General features: G+C 42.0%; 1 protein-coding gene and 1 pseudogene across 2 annotated transcripts in view; one reads left to right on the forward strand and one right to left on the reverse strand.

The window, feature by feature from the left end:
* The window catches only part of CEP89 (centrosomal protein 89), a 73,172-nt gene that overhangs the window by 17,033 nt on the left and 30,616 nt on the right, over positions 1 to 25,523 (reverse strand). Inside the window, exons 10-16 of the mRNA XM_081107645.1 lie at positions 22,636 to 22,686; positions 22,386 to 22,469; positions 16,481 to 16,584; positions 10,033 to 10,148; positions 7,543 to 7,723; positions 3,509 to 3,676; positions 2,458 to 2,599 (exon numbers count right to left, since the gene is read on the reverse strand). Of these exons, the coding sequence (XP_080963771.1) occupies positions 2,458 to 2,599; positions 3,509 to 3,676; positions 7,543 to 7,723; positions 10,033 to 10,148; positions 16,481 to 16,584; positions 22,386 to 22,469; positions 22,636 to 22,686 (846 nt within the window). The remainder of the gene's footprint in view (positions 1 to 2,457; positions 2,600 to 3,508; positions 3,677 to 7,542; positions 7,724 to 10,032; positions 10,149 to 16,480; positions 16,585 to 22,385; positions 22,470 to 22,635; positions 22,687 to 25,523) is intronic.
* On the forward strand, positions 4,983 to 5,372 carry LOC308531352 (cytochrome c-like; annotated as a pseudogene). The gene has a single exon. The product of its transcript is annotated as a cytochrome c-like (transcript).

Here is a 25,523-nt window from a genome sequence, read left to right on the forward strand (position 1 = left end):
GCAGAACTTGGCCAAGAGCTGAGGAGGGGCAAGAGTGGAACACTATGCGGGTTGTCCCTCCTGGGCACAAACAGGAGATCTGTGCCCCCCAGGACCAGGGAGTGGGAGAGGTTGCAAGGGTTCTAACACATTCCTCTATCCTATGGAATATACCATTCCTTCAATCATATCCAAGGAGTAAGTGCCAAGATGCAAATAAACTTTAACTTGATTTATTTGAATAATTACAAAATTAAGGAGAATATGAATGCACAATGCTTTCCTCTAAACAAATGTGACATGCAGTATTTCCAAGGAGGGATATAATTTGAAGCTGAATGATTCATATTAATATCTACATGGGACATGAACTACTATGTACTATAAATTATTTCAAATCATTTAAAAATTATAAAACTAAGCATTCCTTCTAGAGTAGACTAGTAGCGGCAATTTGATTATTAGAAAGGAAAAATAAAAGAGTTATTTAACTTGCCACAAGTCACACAGAAAACCCACCCCAAAGGCAGGATTAGAAATTAAGATGCCAATATCAATACAAAGGGCTCTCATAAGGCCCAAGAGACCAGGAAGAGGGAAGGTGGGAGTATATGGGTCACAGCCCCAGGGAAGTGCAAAGGCAGCCAGTACCACCCCTGAACTCCTACTAGAGGGGGCTGGCCTTGGGGCTCCCCAGGGGAAGGACCCTGCAGGGTCAAGGGGACAGCAGTGTCTGCGTGTACAGAGATCCCTCATGATGGGTGGGCCAGGGCATATGAGAGCAGCTTCCCCCATGTCTGAAGGTTCTGAAGACTCTAACTCAGGCCTGGACTTCAGGCCATAATAACCAAGATCAGGGCAGGAGAAGAAAACACATTTCATTGTGTCATGATTTATAACTTTAAGAATTTGAATACACAGTATGTGGCCTCCATTTATATTTCTATCCTAAGCTCATAAATATGAGGGGTGGACCTAAGGGTCAGGGAAGATCTTAACTTCATCATGGAAGCCTGGAATGCTCTCTGGCCCATGTGGGCTGGAGGAACCTGCGTGTCCTACCCGTGCCTCCGGCATGCCCCCTGCCCGGGATTGAGCCCACAACCAGGGCACATGCCCTAACCAGGAATCGATGCTTAACCACTGAGCAATACTGGCCAGGCTGGCTTTGTGTTCACAGTGGCAATGACACAGACAGCCAGGTCCCCATGAGTGTCTGCTAGATAATGGGGCTTGTTTGGCAGTTTATGTTTTACAATAAGCCCTCTGTTTGCCTCTTGATATACCAGTGGGTGAGCCCAGGAGGCAGAGCAGAAGGGGAAACAGGGAAGCAACCGATTAATGTTTCTCTAACATCAGTGCTTCTCTCTCTCTCCTTCTCCCTTCCTCTCTAAAATAAAATTTAAAAAAATTTTAAAAAGATCAAAAATTTTCCCCAAGATTTGGATACTATTTATATTTCTTCTTATATAAACAATAGCTAAAACCTCTGTGCATTTTCCTATGGAGGAACGTAATATCTTTCTAGCAAATGGGAGTAAGCCTGTGACACATCCTGACAGACTCTCCACACTTCATTCACCAGAGAAGGGCCGAGTTACTTCCAACTGCCAATTTCTGACTCTCTCAGAAAGTTCTCAAGTCTCTCTTCTAATGACATCCATTAAACTGTTACTTCTGACCCTAATCTACCAACACTGCTTAAATAAGCAATGTGTTCAATGTAGAAAAATCATAAAATGCAGATAAGTAAAACGATTTTAAAAATTTTTTGTAATTCTACCACGATTCTTAAATATCTCTTATATTTCCACCACTTGAATATCTAACTCACTGTAACATTTGGCGGTAATTCCTATCAGACTTTTCTCAATGCATATAGCTTGGCATAGCATCTATTTTATTTCACTGTACATCCTACTGTAGACATCTTTTAAAATCATTGTGGAGATACCAAGGATCATGTCCATGGCATCACTCCTGCTGGCTGCGTAGAGCATCATCACCACCAATAATTTCCTCCCTTCTCTTCCTGAGAACTGGTGTTGTTAGAAACAAGGGGATGAATATCACTGCCCTTTAAACTGTGTCCTTAGGATGAACTCTATTTAACCTGTCTATGATTCTTATGTTCTTCAAACAAGGAATATATTAAGTCTTTACAGAGAGAATATAAAGGTGCATCTGTGTGCGTAATATACCCGATAACTACTGTTCCCATTTAGCTAAATGGACTAACTCCATTAGTTTACCTTTTAAAATATAATTTGCCATTATTTAAAAGTTTGGGTTATTTGACTTTTAAAAATGTTTTTCCCCCATGATTGAAAGATAAAATTTTGGAGAATTTGAAATTTTGCTGTTGAAATTTAAAAAGATGAAGCTGTTTAAGGATAATTTTGTAAAACAAAAAATATACTCCTGAAATTATGTTTGCATATAAACTTACAGTGTATGGAAGTAACTGAGGAGACTTACCAAACACATAAGATTGTCACGTTCCTGAGTGATATTCTCCGCCAGGCCAACAAGATTTGCCAGGTACTTATGGGCAGACATTTCATTCTCCATGGCTTTTTCAACCTGCTTTTTGAGGACGTCAATTTTTTTTTGAGATCTCCTAAAGAGTTCCCCAAATGGTGGAATAAAAAACTCATTAACCTGGATGGCTAGAGCATAATGAATATCTGTATTATAAAAACAGCAAGTTATTCTTCAGCGATCAAAATCTGTAAGTTTCAAGGTGAGAAATGGTAACTGAATTTAATTTTAAACTCAACATAATTATTGACTCAAAGTCAAGCCTATAGAAATCACAAAATGTTTTGACACAATTAATAAGCTAATAATATTTTATTCTATTAATTTTTAGGTTCATATTCTAAAAGGTACTTTTGAAAAGGAATTCAGTATCCCAAAGTAGACTTTTAGGAAAAGGTTAAGAGAGAACTAGAAGTTTCATAGTCTTAGAATCATCTTATAATTCTCAACAATATGTGAACTACCAGAGGCCCAGTGCACGAAATTCATGCACTTGGGCGGGGGAGGAGGCCCCAGCCCGGCCTGTGCCCTCTTGCAGTCTGGGAGCCCTTGGGGGATGTCCGACTGACGGGGAGCCAGTCCACAGGGAGTGGGCCTAAGCTGTCAGTTGGACATCTTTAGCACTGCCATGGAGGAGGGAGAGGCTCCCGCCACCACCACTGTGCTCACCAGCCATGAGCCTGGCTTCTGGCTGAGTGGTGCTTCTCTGTGGGAGCACACTGACCACCACGGGGCACCTCCTGCATTGAGTGTCTACCCTCTGGTGGTCAGTGCATCTCATAGCAAACGGTTGCTCCACCGTTGGGTTGATGTGCATATTAGTCTTTTAGTATATAGGATAGACTAGAAAAATGCTGGTCAACAGGAAAGCTTTTACTGTACTTATATATTCTTTTCTATTTTATAGCTAATATTAGGAAGAGAAAAAGAGACTATTTTTAATTGTTTTTTAATGACTAAAAAGCTTAAGAAAAATATATATAAAGACCTATTTGTTTTCTGTGCCCTTTCGAGTTCAGCTTCCAGAGCTTTGTTTTTAGCTGTCAAGTTGTTCTTCTCTAACAGCAAACTCTTCTTCTGCACTTGCAGGACCGTCAACTTTTCCATCAACTCTTCCATTTCAGCACTTTCTTTCTCATCTTCCTTCTGCAACCGGCTGATGGACAAAAACATCACAGCTTGTATCCAATACACAGAGGCTACAATGAAGCAGCCACTTGCCAGGCAAGTGATAATCAGCCCAAACCTCCAGCCCCTGGTGGGTCATTTGGAAGGCCTCTGCCCAGCGTCTCCCCACCCACCCTTGGAGGACCTGGGATGGAGCTCCTAGAGGATAGGAGAGAGAGTGTGGCTGGGCAAATAATTCTTTTATTAAAACAATTTTTTAATAGATTTTTATTGATTTTAGAGGGGAAGGGAGAGGGAAAGAGAGATAGAAACATCAATAATGAGAGGCATCATTGACCGGTTGTCTCCTGCATGCCCCCTACTGGGGATTGAGCCCGCAACCCAGGCATGTGCTCTTGACCAGAATTTAACCTGGAACCCTTCAATCTGCAGGCTCTATCCCAGGGGTGGGCAAACTTTTTGACTCGAGGGCCACAATGGGTTCTTAAACTGGACCGGAGGGCCGGAACAAAAGCATGGATGGAGTGTTTGTGTGAACTAATATAAATTCAAAGTAAACATCATTACATAAAAGGGTACGGTCTTTTTTTTCAATAGTTTTATTCATTTCAAACGGGCCGGATCCGGCCCGAGGGCCGTAGTTTGCCCACGGCTGCTCTATTCACTGAGCCAAACTATGGCTAAAAACTTTTTTTAACATAGAGAAAAAGGGAGGAACAGAGGGAGGGAAAGCAGGAGGGAGGGAGGAAGGGGTGGAGGGAGGGGGAGAGAGAGAGAGAAAGAGAGAGAGAGAGAGAGAGAGAGAGAGAGAGAGAGAGAGAAAGAGAGAGAGAGACTTTGATTGGTTACCTCCTGTATGTGCCCCAAGAGGGGATTGAGCCCTTAACCTAGGTATGTGTCCTGACCAGGAATCAAACCTGAAACCTTTTAGTATACAGGATGATGCTCCAACTGAGTCACACTGGCCAGAGCCAATTGTGATCACTCTCTGTTTTTTTCTTTAATGTTTTTATTGATTTCAGAGAGAGGTAGAGGGAGAGAGGGATAGAAATATCAATGATGAGAGAGAATCACTGATTGGCTGCCTATTCGATGCCCCCTACTGGGGACTTAGCCCACAACCTGGACATGTGCACTGACTGGGAATTGAACCATGATCTCCTGGTTCATGGGCTGACGCTCAACCACTGAGCAACACCAGACAGGGTGTGATCATTTTTTACTGTTTTGTAACCTAATCTCTTCACTTAAAAATATACTGTGGTGAGAGGGCAGGACGTCTGGCTTGCAAGCAAGAACCTTTGTATCACATGTGATGAAAGCACAATTTAAAAATGGGTGATGTTGAGAAGGGCAAGAAGACGTTTTCCAGAAGTGTACCCAGTGCCGTATTGTACACAAAGGAGGCAAGCACAAGACTGCGCCAAATCTCCGCGGTCTATTTGGGTGAAAAACAGGTCAGGCCTAACCAGAACAAAGGCATCACCTGGGGAGAGGAGATGCTGATGGAAAATTTGGAGAGTCCCAAGAAGTACATCCCCAGAACAAAAATGATTGTTGCTGGCATTAAGAAGAAGGCACAAAGGGAAGACTTGATAGCTTATCTCAAAAAAGCAACTAATGAACAGATGCCTTATTTAACACAAAAGTATCTCGTGACTTTTTTTATGTGTACCATATTTAAATTGATCTCATACTCCAGAATTCAGATCATGAAAGATTGAGAGAATATTTCTTTGGGCAGTCCTGATTTACATAAGAGTGACTTGTGGTTAAATGGACATGATCAGCTTTTTGAAATCCGAAAGTAATTTGGTCCAGCAAGTGCTATTACTGTTTTTCCTTTCTAAAGATGTGATTGAACTTGATTCACAATGTTCAACTTTCACAGAGATGGTGAATCCTATATCACAACCCGCTTGCAAGCCCTGGCCCGTGTAGCTCAGTTGGTTGGGTATTGTCTGTGTACTGAAAGGTTTCCAGTTCAATTCCCAGTTAGGGCACATGCCCGGGTAGTGGGCTTGACCCCCAGTAGGGGGAGTGCAGGAGGCAGCTGACTTATGTCGCACTCTCACATCAAAGTTTCTCCCTCTCTTCCCCCCTTCCTCTCGCTCTAAAAATCAGTTAAAAAATCTTTAAAGGCATCCTATCCTTTATCTTATTAAAAAATAAGCCTATAGGATATTGATTTTATATTTAAATGTATGTAACTGATTATGTTAATATGTTTAAATACTAAGGAAATGCCTTTACCGTCTCTTAGACCAGCAAGATCTGCCTATGTTTCAAGTTGTATTCATTAGCCCAGAGGTGGGCAAACTCATTAGTCAACAGAGCCAAATACCAACAGTACAACGATTGAAATTTCTTTTGAGAGCCAAATTTTTTAAACCACCAACACAAAAGAATTACAATTCTTAAATTGATGACAAAAATACCTGTAGGATTTGCAGCTGATTGGAAAAATACATGTAACTTTATGCTTCGAGTGGGTACTTTTGTCACGCACACGTGATTTGCGGACACAACTAGCACTAACCATGCACAATGAGACTGCTGACTGGCTCACTCAACTCGTGCATGAATCAAGCGCCTCCCCCGCGCTGCTTCCCCCCCCCCCCCCCCCGCCCTCCTGCACCGTGTCTCCCGTCGCCCGACCGACCGACACCCCCCACTTCTTCTAACGCCACTTCTTCAAAATAGACTCGCCCAGGCCGAAAACCGACTTCTGCACATGGGCCACGAAGTTTCAATCGCACTGCGTGCCCGCACGTGGTATTTTGTGGAAGAGCCACACTCAAGGGGCCAAAGAGCCGCATGTGCCAACCACTGCATTAGCCTGTTAGAGGTGAGGGCTGAAGATGAGCTGGCAGTGTCCAGTTCATCTTTTTGGTCTTAACTAAACCAATTTAATTAAAATCCCCTTTATCTAATAAAAAAAATCCCCTGAATCTAAAATGTACCTTTTACTTAATGAGAGGCATTTTTGTATAGTTTATGTATGTCAAATAGAAAATACTTAGCACTATAGGCTATATTCTCATGTAAAAAATAATCTTTCGTGAAGTTACTTTTTAAAAAAATTTTTTTAATTGATTTCAGAGAGGAAGGGAGAGGGAGAGAGAGAGAGAAACATCAATGATGAGAGAATCATTGATCGGTTGCCTACTGCACACCAGGGATTGAGCCCGCAACCTGGGCATGTGCCCTGGCTGGGAATCAAACCTCCTGGTTCACAGGCTGATGCTCAACCACTGAGTCCTGCCAGTCAGGCTGTGACATAATTTTTTTTAATATATATTTTATTGATTTTTTACAGAGAGGAAGAGAGAGGGATAGAGAGTTAGAAACATCGATGGGAGAGAAACATCAATCAGCTGCCTCCTGCACAACTCCTACTGGGGATGTGCCTGCAAACAAGGTACATGCCCTTGACAGGAATCGAACCTGGGACCTTTCAGTCTGCAGGCCAGTCTCTGTCCACTGAGCCAAACAGTTAGGGCTGTGACATAATTTTTAATGGCTGTGTTGTATTCCATTTTATGGTTGCATCCTTTCATTTAACCAGTTCCTTATTGCTGGATCTCTAGGCTTCAGTTCTACTCCTTTAAATTATCTTTGGTTCTAACATCAATAAAGGCTGGGACGGTAGAGAAAAATATCATACACACATACACACAAAGTGCAGAGACAGCCCTCTTCTACTTTAATAAAGTATTTACCATTATCAGACTCAGAGACACATGTGATCATGCAGCTACAATGACTCAGAGACTCAGGAAAAGATGGAACAAAAATTTTAAAAAAAGAAAGAAAAGAGCAACCTCGCTCCACTCCGCCTATAACAATATGCATTGTGGTGCATTAACCCTTGAAAAGGCATTAATTCCTTACCTTTGTAATTCATTTACAATTGAAGTATGAACTTTCATTGCTATTTTGCCCTCCAACTGTGTTTTCAGTTCTTGGCATTCAGTACATAAATTCTCCAGTTGCTTCTTGCTTTTCGTTAGCTCCTTTTCTTGGCTCTGTGTTTTAGTCTCCAGAAGCATTAGTTGTTTAGTCAGCTTAGAAACTGAAAAACAAAAGGGATGGACGAAGACTTGGTACAGGAAATTTAATATATGATTAATGATTACTAATGAGCCAGCTTATAAAAAATAATATTTTAAAAATCTTTTGGAGATTTATAAATTAATACCAAAGACCTTGTACTTAGAAATTACCATCCCTATATTAAGCATTCACTAAACATAAACCCTCTTATTGAAGTTCAATATCTTGATATAATTGTTAAATATACAATATTTAACAAGATATGGTTTTAATCTTCAAGGAACTGTCTAAAAACTGAAGCCCTAGTCACATGTAGGTATGCGAGCACACCTCAGGATGTCAGCCCTAAAACTGCAAGATTTTCAAGGACATCAATTTGGTCAAATGAAACCAAGGATCCTGATTTAATGTATGATTCTGATTTAATATGGACCCCCAGCACTATTCCGTTTCTTCACAGCATGCCCACTTAATACGCCTTAGCCCTTTCCTTTTCTGGTCATTAGCCCCCTAAGGCAGCCAGAAACAATGGCCATACCTGGACTCAGGGTCACAAGGTATGGGTTTCCATTAAGCTAAAGATAACATCATGGCCTGTGTTGTGTTTCAGCTCGAGTTCTAAAGCAGAGTGACCTCTGGCCATGGCCCCGTGAAACCATCCTGAGAGACTCAAAGCTGACCGCAAGACTTAAAATTATTATCTACCTCACTCTTTTTTAAAATGCATTTATTGATTTGAGAGAGAGAGAGAGAGAGAAACATCGATTTGCTGTTCCACTTATTTATGCATTCACTGGTTGCTTCTTGTAGGTGCCCTGGCTGGAGATCAAACCCGCCACTTGGCATACTGGGAGGACGTCCTAACCAACGGAGCTACCCAACCAGGGCCCCTTCCCTCACGCTTGACCTTACTCATGATAACTTGTGATTTTGCTCTATACAACCCCTTTTCTGTAAACCTTCAAGTTTGGGCTTTTGGGCATTAGCTTTCCGTTCTCCTGGGTGACACCAATCATAATAAAATAGCCAATCTTTCTCCATTATTTTCCTTCCCTTTTTTCATTAAGTTTTTGTTTTATTATGTCCGGTATCTAAAGTAAATCATAAATACTTTATCCTATTTGACAGAGTAGTACGTAATAATAACTCACTTCCTGGGCATCTGTTGAAACTAGTACATAGTAGTATTACAGCAAAGAACTTTAAACCCTTCCACTCCATAAAAACACTTAGTTGGTCAAAATAAATTGCTATTTCTGGGAAATGGAAAAATAACATAGGCAACTGACTGAATCATATAGGCCAAAAGGTTGGCCCCGCCCCACATGACCAGAAGAATCATACCTATTCAGAGCTGCTCTGTTTGAGAACATTAAGCTTAGTCAATATGAAATCAATTTTCCCTGTCACCTCTAATCTTGAAAGCAAAGATAGGAGGCTCAACATCATTCTCTCTCTCCCCTTTCAGACAAATAACGCCAGAGCAGGCGCACATACTTCCGTGCTGCGCAGACCAGGGCGTGGGGATGTCCTGTGGAGGAAACTCGCTGGACTCTGAGATGCTCTCACTTTCAAACATGTCCTGGCTACTAGAAACAAGGGAAGTGCTAGCCTCAGTCAGCAGCAGCAGAGGCTGCTGGTTTAACTCTTCCAGTTGTGGGAAGGGGAGGGTTCAATATCGGGGTGCAGGAAGGAAAACACAGGAAGGGTTACTTGGGCTCATGCAAGACAGCTTGTATTTCGGCCTCCTGTCCTATATTGTTCTTCACTGGAAAAGAAAATTCAGTAAAACAAAAGGAAAAATGCCACTATCTTTTTGTTTATAAATTTTGGTTTTTATGAAAGTGGAAGAAATGACTCTTATCTGGCCCACTTCAAAGTCCAGTTATATATACTGAGGCCCCTAGGGGCGGGGAAGGACACCTGTGAAAGTATCTGACAGGTTTAACCTCTGATAGCACCCACAGCTCTGCAGGAAGGGCACAGCACAGAGAAACTGTTTAGAGACCCAGTAGTACCACTTATTTACTCATTCAACAAATAGTCAGACACAGATCCTTGTGTTGTCACCTACAATTGATTTATAAAATCTACAGAATAATTAAAGCAACACTGGAGCCTAAGAGGAAGCAATCAATGCATAATGGGTAAAGGCTGGATATGTTGTAACATAAACAACAGCATTTCAGTAAAGGAAACTATATGCTAAGAAACATGATCTTCTCTATTTTCCATTTAGAGGGAAGCTTTCCCAGAAAGCGGGGTACAAGTGTAAAATGACAGGACAAAATCACGGCATCGCCATCACTCACGGGGAAGACAGCTCACCTTCCTGGAGACGCTCCTGGTGGGTGTCCTTGACTTTTCTTTGCTGAATCTCCAACTGCTCTACCAACAACCTGTTTTCCTCTAAAACCAATTCCGCCTGAGTCTGAAGCCGATGCCTACAAGTGATTTACAAAATTAAACACTGCCATACAGGTGCTCTGTGTTTAGAGACAGTCAGAGTCTAAAACAGCGATGGTGAACCTTTTGAGCTCGGCGTGTCAGCATTTTGAAAAACCCTAACTTAACTCTGGTGCCGTGTCACATATAGAAATTTTTGGATATTTGCAACCATAGTAAAACAAAGACTTATATTTTTGATATTTATTTTATATATTTAAACGCCATTTAACAAAGAAAAATCAACCAAAAAAATGAGTTCGCGTGTCACCTCTGACACGCGTGTCATAGGTTCGCCATCACTGGTCTAAAAGAAAGTAATACTAGGAGATGTTGTAGGGAATGAATATCTGGACATGGTTTTTGTTTTGTTAATCCTCACCCAGGGATATTTCTTCCTTGATTTTTAGAGAGAGTGGAAGGGAGAGAGAAAGGGAGGGAGTGGGGAGAGAAACATCAATCGTTGCCTCCTGCTGCACTTGGACATGTTTTAATGCTAAACATGTTATTAACACATTAACCCCACCATATGCATTAAATGGGGAGAAAGGACAGAATGAAGTTTAAATTATGAATTTCTGAGTAACTTTTTAAAATGTAAAATTTCAAACATATACAAAAGTAGTAAGAACAGAACGATTAACTCCCATGTATATACAACACCTAGCTTGAACAATTATCAAATGGCTAACCTTGTTTCATCTACATAAGCCTCCAATCCCCCCACCCACTGGGTTATTTTGAAGCCAGAATGAAATAGTTTAAAGAATTTAGAAAGTTCCCATTTTAATTAAAAAATACTGACTTGTAATCATATTTGCAAAAACAAACAAACAAAAAGCCCCACCTCCAATAGCCTTTGGACAGTTCCTTAAACTCTACTGAGACTGCCCAGCCTAATTTCACAAGCGAACCCTTTCCTTACAGTTGGTAGAAAGTTAACCCCAGCCCAAGGCAACCTTCATGGTCACAAATTCCAATTCGAATGAGCGGAAAGAACCGTAGAGATCTAGATAAATGTTTACCACCCAAAGTACACGTACGCCAGTAAATTATCTCCATTTCCACTCTAAACTAAAGAATGAGGCGGAGGAGGAGGAAAAAGGATGAAAGGAATCAAGGTTTTATATTGATGACTTCACTCTGACAGTGGCTGTGCACTAGCTCCTTGGCACCCTGGAGGTGTCCCTACCCGCTACCCCACCATGGGAGAGAAGGCCTCATTCCTGCTTTGCACAGAGCAGATCCATTTAGTCTGTTTTATGTTTTGGACTTCCTTATAAGACTTACTTTCTTCCCTCCTCCCCTCCCCTCCCTTCCCTCCCTTCTCCCCTCTCTCCCTCTCTCCTTCCCTTCCTCCCTTCTTTCTTTTGTAAAGGAAAGGGCTTCCCTATTCCTACAAAAGAGACAAAAACCTCGGATTTAGTTTAGCACTCCTTCCCATTTTATAGGTAAAGAAACTGAGCCTGAGGTGATCCAATTGGTCAGGGGACGTTAGGAAAAGAAGCTGCAGCCTAGAAATTTATTGAGCTGCATTGAAACTAAGGAGAAAACTTCCACTAAAGTGCAGTCAGTGCGCCTGAGGATCTGCTGGGGATGTACAGTACCTCACACCTTTGCAGGTACAGGGAGCAGCAGCCAAGGAGGTGCACGGGAGGGCACGACTGTGAGGGGCTTCAGGAGTGTGATGCTCCAGAGCCCGGGGTCCCCTTCCTGAGATGGAGGACAGTCAATTCGAAGGGGCCTCAACAGGCACTGCACAGACCTCAGAGCTGCTCTCCTCCCCACCAGCGCAGGCCACCACCAGAGCAGGGTGCACAATTCAAATGGCAATAAACACAGGACTGGGGAACATGGGTGGGACTAAAAGTGGGATCTGTCTTTCTTCCTTTTCTTTTATTTACTAGAGGGCGGGTGCACGAAATTTGTGCACTTGAGTTGGGGTGGGGGGAGCTCCCTCAGCCCAGCCTGCACCCTCTCGCAGTCCGGGAGCCCTCGGGGGATGTCCAACTAATGGCATAGGTCCATTCCTCATGGGCCTAAGCTGGCAGTCAGACATCCTTAGAGCTGCCGCAGAGGCGGGAGAGGCTTCCGCCACCGCCGCTGCACTCGTCAGCCATGAGCCTAGCTTCTGGCTGAGCCACGCTCCCCCTGTGGGAGCGCACTGACCACCAGGGGGCAGCTCCTGCATTGAGTGTCTGCCCCCTGGTGGTCAGTGCATGTCACAGCGACCAGTCGGTCTGCTGTTCGGTCAATTTGTATATTAGCCTTTTATTATATAGGATTTCTTTGCGTGTTTTTTGTTAATCCTCATCGGAGGATATTTTTCCACTGATTTTTAGAAAGAGTGGAAAGAAGAAGGAGAGACAGGGAGAAACATCAATGTGAGAGAGGCACATCAATTGGTTGCCTCCTGCACACACCCCAACCAGAGCCAGGGAACCTGCAACCAAGGTATGTGCCCTTGACCAGAATCGAACCTGGGACTCTTCAGTCCATGGGTCGATGCTCTATCCATGGAGTCAAACCGGTTAGGACTTATTTTTCTTATTTTTATTTTAAGGAAAGTAAACAGGTTTCACTTACAGCTATATACAGGTTAGAGAAAGTATCTGAGGTTCCAGTTTCTCAAGAGGACTCTTAGAGGCACATGAGGCCCAGTCTCACTGACTTGCTTCCCAGGGAGCTAGTCAAGGAGGGTTTGAAGGGGGAGACGCTAGGAAACCCGACAGTAGAAAATCCAAGTTCAACAGGAGAAGTCACAGTGCACCAAGATCCAGTAGCTGCCAGGCCAGTCCCAACTGGCACATCAGTGACTATAAAATCAGGAAAATTAACCTACCAATAAGAATGCTGTTGACTTGATTTTGAATTTCTGAATCTCACATATGGAAAATATTTAATTTTTTCCAGGAATGTTGAAATACTTTAAAAAATACTAAACATAACATATACTCTAAGCAAAAAAGATATATCTAAATAGTTTTTGCTTTCTTAGTCTTGCCTGGATAGTCCCTTTAGACCAGCCGTGGGCAAACTACGGCCCGCGGGCCAGATCCGGCCCATTTGAAATGAATAAAACTACACTTGATCTTAGCCAAAAGGCCGAGAAGCGATGAAATGAATAAAACTAAAAAAAAAAAAAAGACCGTACCCTTTTATGTAATGATGTTTACTTTGAATTTATATTAGTTCACACAAACACTCCATCCATGCTTTTGTTCCAGCCCTCCGGTCCAGTTTAAGAACCCATTGTGGCCCTCGAGTCAAAAAGTTTGCCCACCCCTGCTTTAGACTTTTGAAGAATCTCAAATTCAGTGAGTAGGCATTTGTTGCTGCTGTGCGGACGAACAGGATGTGGCCCTGCCCTTGAGCTCACAGAGGAGCGGGAGACAGATGTGGAACACACAGCCTGAGCTTAAGGCTAGGGCAGAAACTGAGACAAGGGAGCAATTAACTCTGCCTCTAGGAAGAACTACTAACCAGCCCCTTTGAGCAGCCCTAATGGGTGACTAGGAGTGCAGGGGGGTTGGAGGGGAGAAGGGGAGCAGCATCAGCGACAGGATGGAAATAAGGCAACACTCTGCACAGGGCAAGGCAGGGCAGGGCAGAGCAGGGCAGGGCCGAGTCAAGGGCTCACTGTGCTAAAGCCCTGTGAGCAGAGGAGTCTAAGAAAGAGTGGGACCCGGAGAAACCAAGATGGCGGCATAGGTAAACACCTGAAATTGCTGCCTCGCACAACCACTTCAAAAATACAACTAAAAGACGGAACGGACATCACCCAGAACCACAGGAAGGCTGGCTGAGGGGAAATTCTACAACTAGAAGGAAAGAGAAAAACACACTGAGACTCAGAAGAGGTGTGGAAGTAAAGTGCAGAGGTACGGAGGCTCGAGCTTGCGCAGAAAGGGGCTGGCAACAGAGGATGCCGGTGTCTTTTGCAATCAGGAGGGAGACACAAGCTCCCAATGGCCCTGACTCCAGTTCCAAGCTAGTCTCTGGGGACCCAGGCTCATACGGGGAGAAACTGGACTGTCTGGCAGCAGGCGGAACTCGAGGGCGGCTTGCAGTGATTACCAGGACACTGAGACACGGGACCTCTTAGGGCAGGACTGAGGATCAGCCATAGCTGTTTGCTCCGCCCTGTTGATTCCCTGAGACCCCGCCCCACCCAAGCTGCTAGCAGAGGCTTTTGCATCTCAATGGGCTGGCCCTTTAAGATCTAAAATTACCTAACAAACTGCAGCTGGGTCAGAAAGACCCAGAACATCCAAAAGAAGGCCGAAGACCCCACAGCAGCTTGCATTGCTTCACAGCTGGGCCTCTTCTGGGCACCTCAAAACCCCAAACAAGGAAGAGGAACCTGCAGATCTCTCCGTAGCTCCTGCTGGGTAGCCTCAGGCAGAGGCTAAATTAGCACCTCCTTAGAGATCCAAGAGCCTGTGTACCCAGTGTTCAGATTGGGACCATCTGGATTACAACTCCTCAGATCCATAAGGGACACACTCAGGGGGCAGACTCAGGGAACACCAAAGCCCCACTGAAGCAAGTCTTGCCCCAGAAGGGTGTCTCCAGCACAGAAGTTCTCCCACTGCAGAAACAGCTGATTCTCACAGCCAATTGGCCTGGAGGTCAATTCCTCCCAGTGATACCTACAACAATCAAGGCTTAACTACAACAAGACTGTGCACACAGCCTACAAAGGGGTGCACCAAGAGTGTCCACCTCAGGTAACTGGGGAGGCTAAGCCACTGGGCCCTATAGGACACCTAGCACAGAAAGCCACTCTATCAACACAGGGAAGCAGCCAAAATGTGGAGACAAAGAAACAGGACACAAATGACACAAATGGAGGAAAGAAAACTATTGGATATAGAGTTCAAAACCACACTTTTAAGGTTTTTCAAGAACTTTCTAGAAATCGCCGATAAATTTCTAGACCCTCGAGGATATGAAAAAGGACCAACTAGAAATTAAGCATACACTGACTGAAATAAAGAATAATATACAGAGTTCCAACAGCACACTAGAGGATCACAAGAATCAAGTCAAAGATTTGAAATATGAAGAAGCAAAAAACACCCAACCGGAAAAGCAAAAAAAAAAAGAATTCAAAAATATCAAGATAGTGTAAGGAGCCTCTGGGATAGCTTCAAGCATCCCAACATCCGAATTATAGGGGTGCCAGAAGAAGAGAGAGAGCAAGACATTGAAAACCTATTTGAAGAAATAATGACAGAAAACTTCCCCTACCTGGTGAAAGAAATAGACTTATAAGTCCAGGAAGCGCAGAGAACCCCAAACAAAAGGAATCCAAAGAGGACCACACCAAGACACATCATAATTAAAATGCCAAGAGCAAAAGACAAAGAGAGAATCTTAAAAGCAGCAAGAGAAAAAAAGTCAGTTACCTACAAGGGAGTACCCATACGATTGTCAGCTGATTTCTCAACAGAAACTATGCAGGCCAGAAGGGAGTGGCAAGAAATATTCAGAGTGATGAACCTACAACCAAGATTACTTTATCCAGCAAAGCTATCATTCAGAATTGAAGGTCAGATAAAGAGCTTCACTGATAAGAAAAAGCTAAAGGAGTTCATCACCACCAAACCAGTATTATATGAAATGCTGAAAGGTATTCTTTAAGAAGAGGAAGAAGAAAAAGGTAAAGATACAAATTATGAACAACAAATACATATCTATGAACAAGTGAATCTAAAAATCAAGTGAATAAAAAATCTGATGAACAGAGTAAACTGGTGAATATAATAGAATCAGGGGCATAGAAAGGAGGTGGACTGACTATTCTCAGAGGGGAAAGGGGTGAGGGGGATGCGGGAAGAGACTGGACAAAAATCGTGCACCTATGGATGAGGACAGTGGGGGGGGGTAAGGGCAGAGGGTGGGGTGGTAACTGGGTGGAGGGGAGCTATGGGGGGGGGGAAAGAGGGACAACTGTAATAATCTGAACAATAAAGATTTATTTTAAAAAAAAATCAATAAAATATATATTAAAAAAAAAAGAAAGAAAGAGTGGGATCCAACAGGTTTGGGGTGGGAAAAGCAATCTAAAAAAATATGTCAGGAAATAAAAATGGGGACCGTAAATATAGTTCAGGTTTAAAATCCTATTTAGAATTTTTAAAGTAATCTTTAAAATACAAGTTCAGAATAAACTACTAGGGTTTCATTATACCTTATGAATTTCTTAGAAATTCTCCCTTAAAGTATTTTACTCTAAAAAAGAAAATATATTTAATGATTTAATAAGTTTATTCACATTATCTTTTGTTTTTAATTAGTAAAATATCAGAAACACAACACTACTTGCCATTCCTCACTGGTAACAGTACCATTCTTGTTTAACTGTTGGTGCAATTCTTTATTTTCTTTCACCACTTCTTGGACACGCATCCTGAACATTCTCATTTCCTCCTGAAATAAAATTTATGTAAACATAATATACACATACACACATACCTATATTTCTTAGTTCTACTGCTGTTGCTGGGCTAAAGTCAAATGGTAACAGCTTTTTAGCGAGTCTCACAGTAACAGCAGCCTGACACCAAGTGCTGCCCTGGAGGCGCTCAGTCTCCTGAGAAAACACGAGATAAAAACAATGCTGAGCACAAGGGACGCTGAACCTCAGGATTTAAACATTCAAATCCTAATTTCATAACATTTTTCTATAACTGCCAAATACTTGGAAAAATAAAAAGGCCATAAGAAAAGCAGAGATGCTTGTAAACACTATAATTTTTCCTTTGTTTAAAGACTTTGGAGGATAAAATGGAGCTTTTTTTAGATAAAAATAAGTCCTTTTCAAGAGATCAGTGTGGGGGCTGGAGTCTCTTACTTTGGCTCCATTACAATTACAAAAGAGCCTCTGCTAACGCCCTCAGTCAGTATAGCTTCATCAGTCATTAGACCCAACTCCGGGACTGTTGCTTGGTCTTAGTTTTTGACTCCTAAGTCTGTGTTTGTGGCGCTGAAAAATTTAATTACTAGTACAGCTAACAGCTAATCTTATTTTATATTAGAGGCTCGATGCACAAAGATTCGTGCAAAAATAGGCCTTCCTTCCCAGCTGCTGGCACTGCCCTTGCACGCTGCCCAGAGGCCCGGAGCAGCCAGGGCGAGGCGGAACGCCTGCATCATCGCCATGGCAAGTGTCCTGGCCTGGCCACCGCCATCTTTGTCACGTCAATTTGCATATTCCCTCCTTATTGGCTGTGGGTGCCATCATCTTTGTTGCAAAGTGACGGTCAATTTGCATATTCCGTCTTTCTTAGATAGGCTTAGTTTCAGGTGTACATACACCTGTGGCACTCTGCTGGGCCTTCTCCATCTCAGCTTTTCTCAGGCAGCCTTTGGCCAACGTTAGTGTTGTGCTGTCCTCCAGTGAGAATCCTAGGTGCCAATATTTATTCTGGGATGACTCTACATTTTCTTCTCCCAACCAACAGAAATTTATGCTTATACCTGTTTAACTTAATACAATGCCAAGTAACTCCTCTACCTCCCACTTGCTAGCAGTCCACTGGCTCTTTTCAGAACAGGGGTCAGGCAAACTAAAGCCTGCAGGCCAGTTGCCTGTTCTGTAAATATAGTTTTTTAAAAAAGATATATTTTTATTGATTTCAGAGTGGAAGGGAAAGGGGGAGAGAGATAGAAACATCAATGATGAGAGAGAATTATTGATGGGCTGCCTCCTGCATGCCCCCTACTGGGGATCAAACTCTCAACCTGGTTCATAGGTTGTGACCAGCTGGTTCATAGGTTGATGCTCAACCACTGAGTCATGGCAGCCCAGCTGTAAGTAAAGTTTTATTGGGATGCAAACATGCTCACTTGTTGGGTGTCTATGGCTACTTTCATGGTACAACAGTAGAGCTGAGTAGTTGTAAAACACAGACTGCATGGTTTGCAAAGCCTAAATTATTTACTAAATGGCCTTTACAGAGAATGTTTCCTGTGGGGTTTTTTAAGTTACTGATTTCATAGAGAAAGAGAAGCATTGATTTGTTGTCCCACTTACTTATACATTCATTGTTGCTTCTTGTATAAGCCTGACCAGGAACAAACAAAAAACCTTGGTGTATTGGATGATGCTCTAACCAACTAAGCTATCTGGCCGGAGCTCCTGACCCATTTTAGAAAGAGCACTGAATTAGCAATTTTATTAATTATTAGGGTGGATATTTCATCAATCAGTATAAGATTAATTTGTCCTCTAGAAGAAAATTTTCAAAACTGCATTACAGCTCAGGCCGGTCAGCTCAGTTGTCCCACAAGGTTTGATCTCCAGTCAGAGCACATACAAGAATCAACTAATGAGTGCATACATAAGTGGAACAGAAAAAATCGAGGTTTCTCTCTCTCTCTCTCTCTCTCTCTCTCTCTCTCTCTCTCTCTCCCCCTTCCTCTAAAATCAATAAATATTTTAAAAAATGTTTTTTAAAACTGCATTACATGAGCCATGTACATGGGACAGTGTAATAAGAAAAGGCTTGCCCTGACCCGTTTGGCTCAGTGGATAGAGCATTGGCCTGCAGACTGAAGGGTCCCAGGTTCGATACTGGTTAAGGGCATGTACCTTGGTTGCGGGCACATCCCCAGTGGGGGATGAGCAGGAGGTAGCTAATCAATGTTTCTCTCTCATCGATATTTCTAATTCTCTATCCCTCTCCCTTCCTCTCTGTAAAATATCAGTAAAAAATATATTATTTTTTTTTAAAAAAAGAAAAGGCTTGGTGGCTCTTAAGAGACCCAGGGATCCCAGGAAAACCAACACTTCGGAGAAACCAAGATGGCGGCATAGATAAACACCGGAAATTGCTGCCTCCCACAACAACTTCAAAAATACAACGAAAAGACAAAACGGACATCATCCAGAACTACAGGAAGGCTGGCTGAGTGGAAATTCTACAACTAGAGGGAAAGAGAAAAGCACTGAGACTCAGAGGAGCTGCGGAAGTAAAGTGCAGAGGTACGGAGGCTCGAGCGAGCGAGGAAAGGGGCTGGCACCTGAGGATCGGCTGTCTCCTTGAATCGGGAGGGAGTCACAAGCTCTCAATTGTTCTGAACTCCAGTTCCGGGAAGTCTCTGGGGACCCAGACTCATACGGGGAGAAACTGGACTGTCTGGCAGCGGGCAGAACTTGGAACGTGAGGGTGGCTTTCCCTCAGAGGTGCTTGCAGCAATTACCAGGACACTGAGACACGAGGCCTCTTAGGGCAGGGCTGAGGATTACCCATAGCTGCTTGCTCCGCCCTGATGATTCCCTGAGACCCCGCCCCACCCAGGCTGCTAGCAGAGGCTTTTGCATATGAATGCCCCGGCCATTTGCAATCTGAAAATTACCTAACAAATTGCAGCTGGGCCAGACAGACCCAGAACTTCCAAGAGAAGGCCCAAGGCCCCACAGCAGCTTGCATTGCTTCACAGCTGGGCCTCATCTGGGCACCTCCAAACTCCAAAAAAGGAAGGGGAATCTGCAGATCTCTTTGTAGCTCCTGCTGGGTAGCCTCAGGCAGAGGCTAAATTAGCACCTCCTTAGATCCAAGAGCCAGTATGCCCGGTGGTCAGAGTGGAACCATCCAGATTGCAGCTCCTCAGATCCATAAGGGACACACTCAGGGGGCAGACTCAGGGAGCACCAAAGCCCCACTGAAGCAAGTCTTGCCCCAGAAGGGTGTCTCCAGCACAGAAGTTCTCCCACTGCAGAAACAGCTGATTCTCACAGCCAATTGGCCTGGAGGTCAATTCCTCCCAGTGATACCTACAACAATCAAGGCTTAACTACAACAGGACTGTGCACAAAGCCTACAAGGGGGTGCACTAAGAGTGTCCACCTCAGGTAATTGGGGAGGCTAAGCCAGTGGGTCCTATAGGACATCTAGCACAGAAAGCCACTCTATCAACACAGGTAAGCAGCCAAAATGTGAAGACAAAGAAACAGGACACAAATGACACAAATGGAGGAAAGAAAACTATTGGATATAGAGTTCAAAACCACACTTTTAAGGTTTTTCAAGAACTTTCTAGAAACCACCGACAAACTTAGTAAGACCCTCCAAAAGACAGGTGAGACCGCCGATAAAGGTAGTGAGATCCTCAAGAAATCTAGTGAGACCACCGAGGGTATGAAAAAGGACCAACTAGAAATTAAGCATACACTGGCTGAAATAAAGGATATTACGCAGAGTTCCAACAGCAGACTAGAGGATCACAAGAATCAAGCCAAAGATTTGAAATACGAAGAAGCAAAAAACACCCAACCGGAAAAGCAAAATGAAAAAAGAATCCAAAAATACGAAGATAGTGTAAGGAGCCTCTGGGACAGCTTCAAGCGTACCAATATCCGAATTATGGGGGTGCCAGAAGAAGAGAGAGAGCAAGACATTGAAAACCTATTTGAAGAAATAATGACAGAAAACTTCCCCTACCTGGTGAAAGAAATAGACTTACAAGTTCAGGAAGTGCAGAGAATCCCAAACAAAAGGAATCCAAAGAGGACCACACCATGACACATCATAATTAAAATGCCAAGAGCAAAAGACAAAGAGAGAATCTTAAAAGCAGCAAGAGAAAGAAACTCAGTTACCTACAAGGGAATACCCATACGACTGTCAGCGGATTTCTCAACAGAAACTTTGCAGGCCAGAAGGGAGTGGCAAGAAATATTCAAAGTGATGACTACCAAGAACCTATAACCAAGATTACTTTATCCAGCAAAGCTATCATTCAGAATTGAAGGTCAGATAAAGAGCTTCACAGATAAGGAAAAGCTAAAGGAGTTCATCACCACCAAACCAGTATTATATGAAATGCTGAAAGGTATCCTTTAAGAAGAGGAAGAAGAAGAAAAAGGTAAAGATACAAATTATGAACAACAAATACACATCTATCAACAAGTGAATCTAAGAATCAAGTGAATAAATAATCTGATGAACAGAATGAACTGGTGATTATAATAGAATCAGGGACATAGAAAGGGAATGGACTCACTATTCTGGGGGGGGGGAAAGGGGTGTGGGGGATGCGGGAAGAGACTGGACAAAAATCGTGCACCTATGAATGAGGACAGTGGGTGGGGAGTGAGGGCGGAGGGTGGGGCGGGAACTGGGAGGAGGGAAGTTATGGAGGGGGGAAAAGAGGAACAAATGTAATAATCTGAACAATAAAGATTTAATTAAAAAAAAAAGATACAAATTATGAACAACAAATACACATCTTTTAACAAGTGAATCTAAAAATCAAGTGAATAAATAATCTGATGAACAGAATGAACTGGTGATTATAATAGAATCAGGGGCATAGAAAGGGAGTGGACTAACTATTTTTGGGTGGGAAAGGGGTGGGGGGATGCGGGAAGAGACTGGACAAAAATTGTGCACCTATGGATGAGGACAGTGGATGGGGAGTGAGGGCGGAGTGTGGGGTGGGAACTGGGAGGAGGGGAGTTATGGGGGGAAAAAAGAGAAACAACTGTAATAATCTGAACAATAAAGATTATTTTTTTAAAAAAAGAGAACAATTAAAAAAACAAAAACAAACAAACAAAAAAACCCCAACACTTCTCTCCCTGGAACCTTCCACTTCCAGAGATCTCTTTGGCCACTTCAATGAGGGAATAGAGGTACACAGCCTGGAAAGGCATGGACATATCTGCAACACCCACAGAGCCTGGGTCTCCTGTGTAATTCAAATGAGCTCCCCTGCCAGAAGCCATTCTCCCAAAAAACAGAGGTGAACAAGGCAGAAAAGAATGAAAACCTCACTTTCTCAGTGTTTCCAACAGCTCAATAATTGTAATTCCCTGAGGTCGCCTCTTCATGGCCTGCTACCGTCCCCAGTCTGCCTAAACGTCCCTTCTAACAGTGGTGTTTGCAGCTGCAGACAATCAGGAAAGAAGTGCCTTGCACTGCTGCCTTCCTGCACCCTGAGACCCCAGCCCATGTGGGGCTGCCTGTCTGGGAACTTCCAATGCAGCACCACCCTGTCCCTCCATAACTCCATCTAACCATGCCCACCCCTCCTGCTCCACCCATCATTCCCAACCTGCCTCCCCTCTTCCTTCTTTCCCTGCCTCCTAGCCTGCTTCCTTCCTTCCTTCCTCCTTTCCTTTAACAAACATTTGAGTACCTGTTAGATGTTTGAATAGGTATTCAAAGTTTAAAATGGTCTTATTTTTTAATAAATCTTGTCTCTTCTGACATCTGCCAACCTACCTGAAGGGTGGAAATGAGCTCGTCTTTTTCTTTCATTCGGTCTTCATAAGCCAGCAACAAGGGTGACAGGTACTTTATATCCAACTGAAGATAAAGGTTGGTAAAGAAGGTTAATATATTTCTTACATCTAAACACAACCAGAAAATTTTTTTAAAGATGATAAAATACACTTAATTTGGAATGGATTTGAATGGCTATTCAAATATAGCCCAGAAAATATGGGCCTGAAATTAAATAACTTTTACTTACCAACCAGGGTGGAATAGGGCCCTTTGATGGTAGGCCTTCAATATTTATACTCTAAGAACAAAACACATTTTGAAGACAAATTAAACTATAATTCTGAAATTTCAAGCCTTAAGATATTCTTAATCAACTATGCATCAGCAATCTATGCATCTATATGTGTAGAAAATGTTCTTTTGGAGTGTTTGAGAATAATTTGAGATAAAATGCCTCCTTTCCTGTAATACTTCAGTGTATATTTCCTAAAAAGAAAAACCTTCACTTACTCAACCACACTGCCATCATAAAAATCAAGAACTCAACAGTGATATACAATATTCTAATCTACAGAATATATTCAAATTTCACCTGTTTTCCATAAGTTCAACTATTTTTTTTTAATACCATGTAGTATTTTGGTGAGTATAACTGTTCACAGTTTCTTATGATCCTTAGTATTTTTGGGTTATCAGTTCTAATGCCTCCTCTTTATTTCTAATTTTATTTGAATCATCTTTTTTCTTAGTCTAGCTAAAGGTTGGTCAAATGTATTTGTCTTTTCAAAAAACCAGTTCTTAGTTTCATTGATGTGTTCTGTTGTCTTTTTAGTCTCTATTTCATTTATTTCTGCTGATTTTCATTTTATTCCTCCTGTTAACTTTGAGCTAAAAGTCTTCTTTTGTTTAGTTCCTCAAGGTGTAAACTTAGGTTATTCATTTATTCTTAGATTTTAATGTTTGTATTTATTGCTATAAATTTCCCTTTAGAACTACTTTTGCTGCTTCCCATAAGTTTTGGCACGTCATGCTCCCATTTTCATTTTTTTCAAGGTATTTTTTTTTTCTTTTCCATTTTCATTTGTTTCAAGGTATTTTTTTACTTCTCTTTTGACCCACTGGTTGTTCAGTAGCATGTTGTTCAATGTCCACATATTTGTAAATTTTCTTATACTTTCTAATTTCATACACTGTGGTCAGAAAAGATGCTTGATACATCAATATTCTTAAATTTATTAAGACTTGTTTTGTGTCCGAACATATGGTCTGTGCTGGAGAATGTTCCGTGTGCACTTGAGAAGAGTGTGTAGTCTGCTGCTGTTGGAGGAAAAGTTTTGTATTAGGTCTGTCTCATCTAACATGCAGTTTAAGTCCAATATTTCCTTATGATTTTCCATCCTGACGACCTATCTATTATTGGGGTATTGAAGTCCCCTACTATTATTGCTATTTCCCCCTTCAGTTGTTAATATTTGCTTTATATATTTAGGTGCTCTGATATTGGGTACATAAATATTTACAATTATTATATTCTCTTGATGAATTGACTCCTTTACCATTATGTAATAGCCTTCTTTGTCTCTTTTACCGTTTTAATTTAAACTCTATTTTGTCTGATATAAGCATAGTTACCCCTTCTTTCTTTTGGCTTCCATTTACATTAAATGTATGTTTCTATCCCTGCGCTTTCAGTCTAAGTATGTCCTTACAGCTGAAGTGAGTCTTTTGTAGGCAGCAGATAGTTGGATCTTTTTTCCGTTTATCTATTCTGCCACTCTATGGCTTTTGATTGTAGAATTTAGTCCTTTCATTTTAATTAATTATTAAGTATGGCCTTTTTAGTTGCCATCTGTTCATTGTTTGCTGGCTGTTTTGTAATTCCTTCCTGCCTTTCTTGCTCTCTTTCTTTGTGATTTGATGCTTTTCTGTAGTGGTATGTTTTGATTCTTCCTTTCTCTTTCTCTTTTGTGTACATCTATTATAGGTATTTGCTTTGTGATTACCATGAGGCTTGCATAAGACATTTTTAACAGTCATTTTAAGCGAATAACAACTTAACTTTGAGCTTCTAATCAGCTTGCATCTACATGCTCACTACAATTCCCCTCACTGAGTCACTGGTGGGTCTCAGTACACAATAAACACACACAGCTCTATATTTTTACCACTACCCCACATTTTGTTTTTGATATAATTTATACCTTTTTATATTGTTTATCCATTAACAAATTATTGTATATTGAATACTTTTGTCTTTAACCTTTATACTAGAGGTATGATTTACATCATTACAATATTGGAGTATTTTGAATTTAACTATATATTTACCTTAACCAGTAAGTTTTATACTTTCATATGATTTTGTTACTAATTAGTATCTATTCTTTTCAGCTTGAAGAACTCCATTTATTTATTTATTTATTTATTATATTTTATTGATTTTTTACAGAGAGGAAGGGAGAGAGATAGAGAGTTAGAAACATCAATGAGAGAGAAACATCAATCAGCTGCCTCCTGCACATCTCCCACTGGGGATGTGCCCGCAACCCAGGTACATGCCCTTGACCGGAATCGAACCTGGGACCTTTCAGTCTGCAGGCCAACGCTCTATCCACTGAGCCAAACCGGTTTCGGCTGAAGAACTCCATTTAAAAAAAAAATTTTTTTTATTGATTTCAAAGAGGAAGAGATAGAAACATCAATAAGAGAGAATCATTGATTGGCTGCCTCCTACACACCCCCTACAGGGGATTGAGCCCGCAACCTGCACATAAGCCCTGACAGGGAATCGAACTGTGACCTCCTGGTTCATAGGTCAACACTCAACCACTGAGCCACACTGGCTGGGCATTGAAGAATTCTTTTTAACATTTTTTGTAAGGCTGGTCAGCTGGTGACGAACTCCTTTGAATTTTGTTTGTCTGGAAAACTCTTTATCTCAGTTCTGAAGGACCACTTTTCCAGGTAGACTATTCTGATTTGGCATAATTTTTTCTTTCAGCACTTTGAATAGATCATCCTACTCCCTTGTGGCCTGCAGTTTCTGCTAAAAAAATCCACTTACAGTCTTATAGAGGTCCCCTTGTATGTGAAGAACATTTTCTCTTGCTATTTTTAAGATTCTCTCTTGGAGAC

The sequence above is a fragment of the Myotis nattereri genome, assembly GCF_964212035.1.
Source record: "Myotis nattereri genome assembly, chromosome: 15".
NCBI lineage: Eukaryota > Metazoa > Chordata > Mammalia > Chiroptera > Vespertilionidae > Myotis > Myotis nattereri.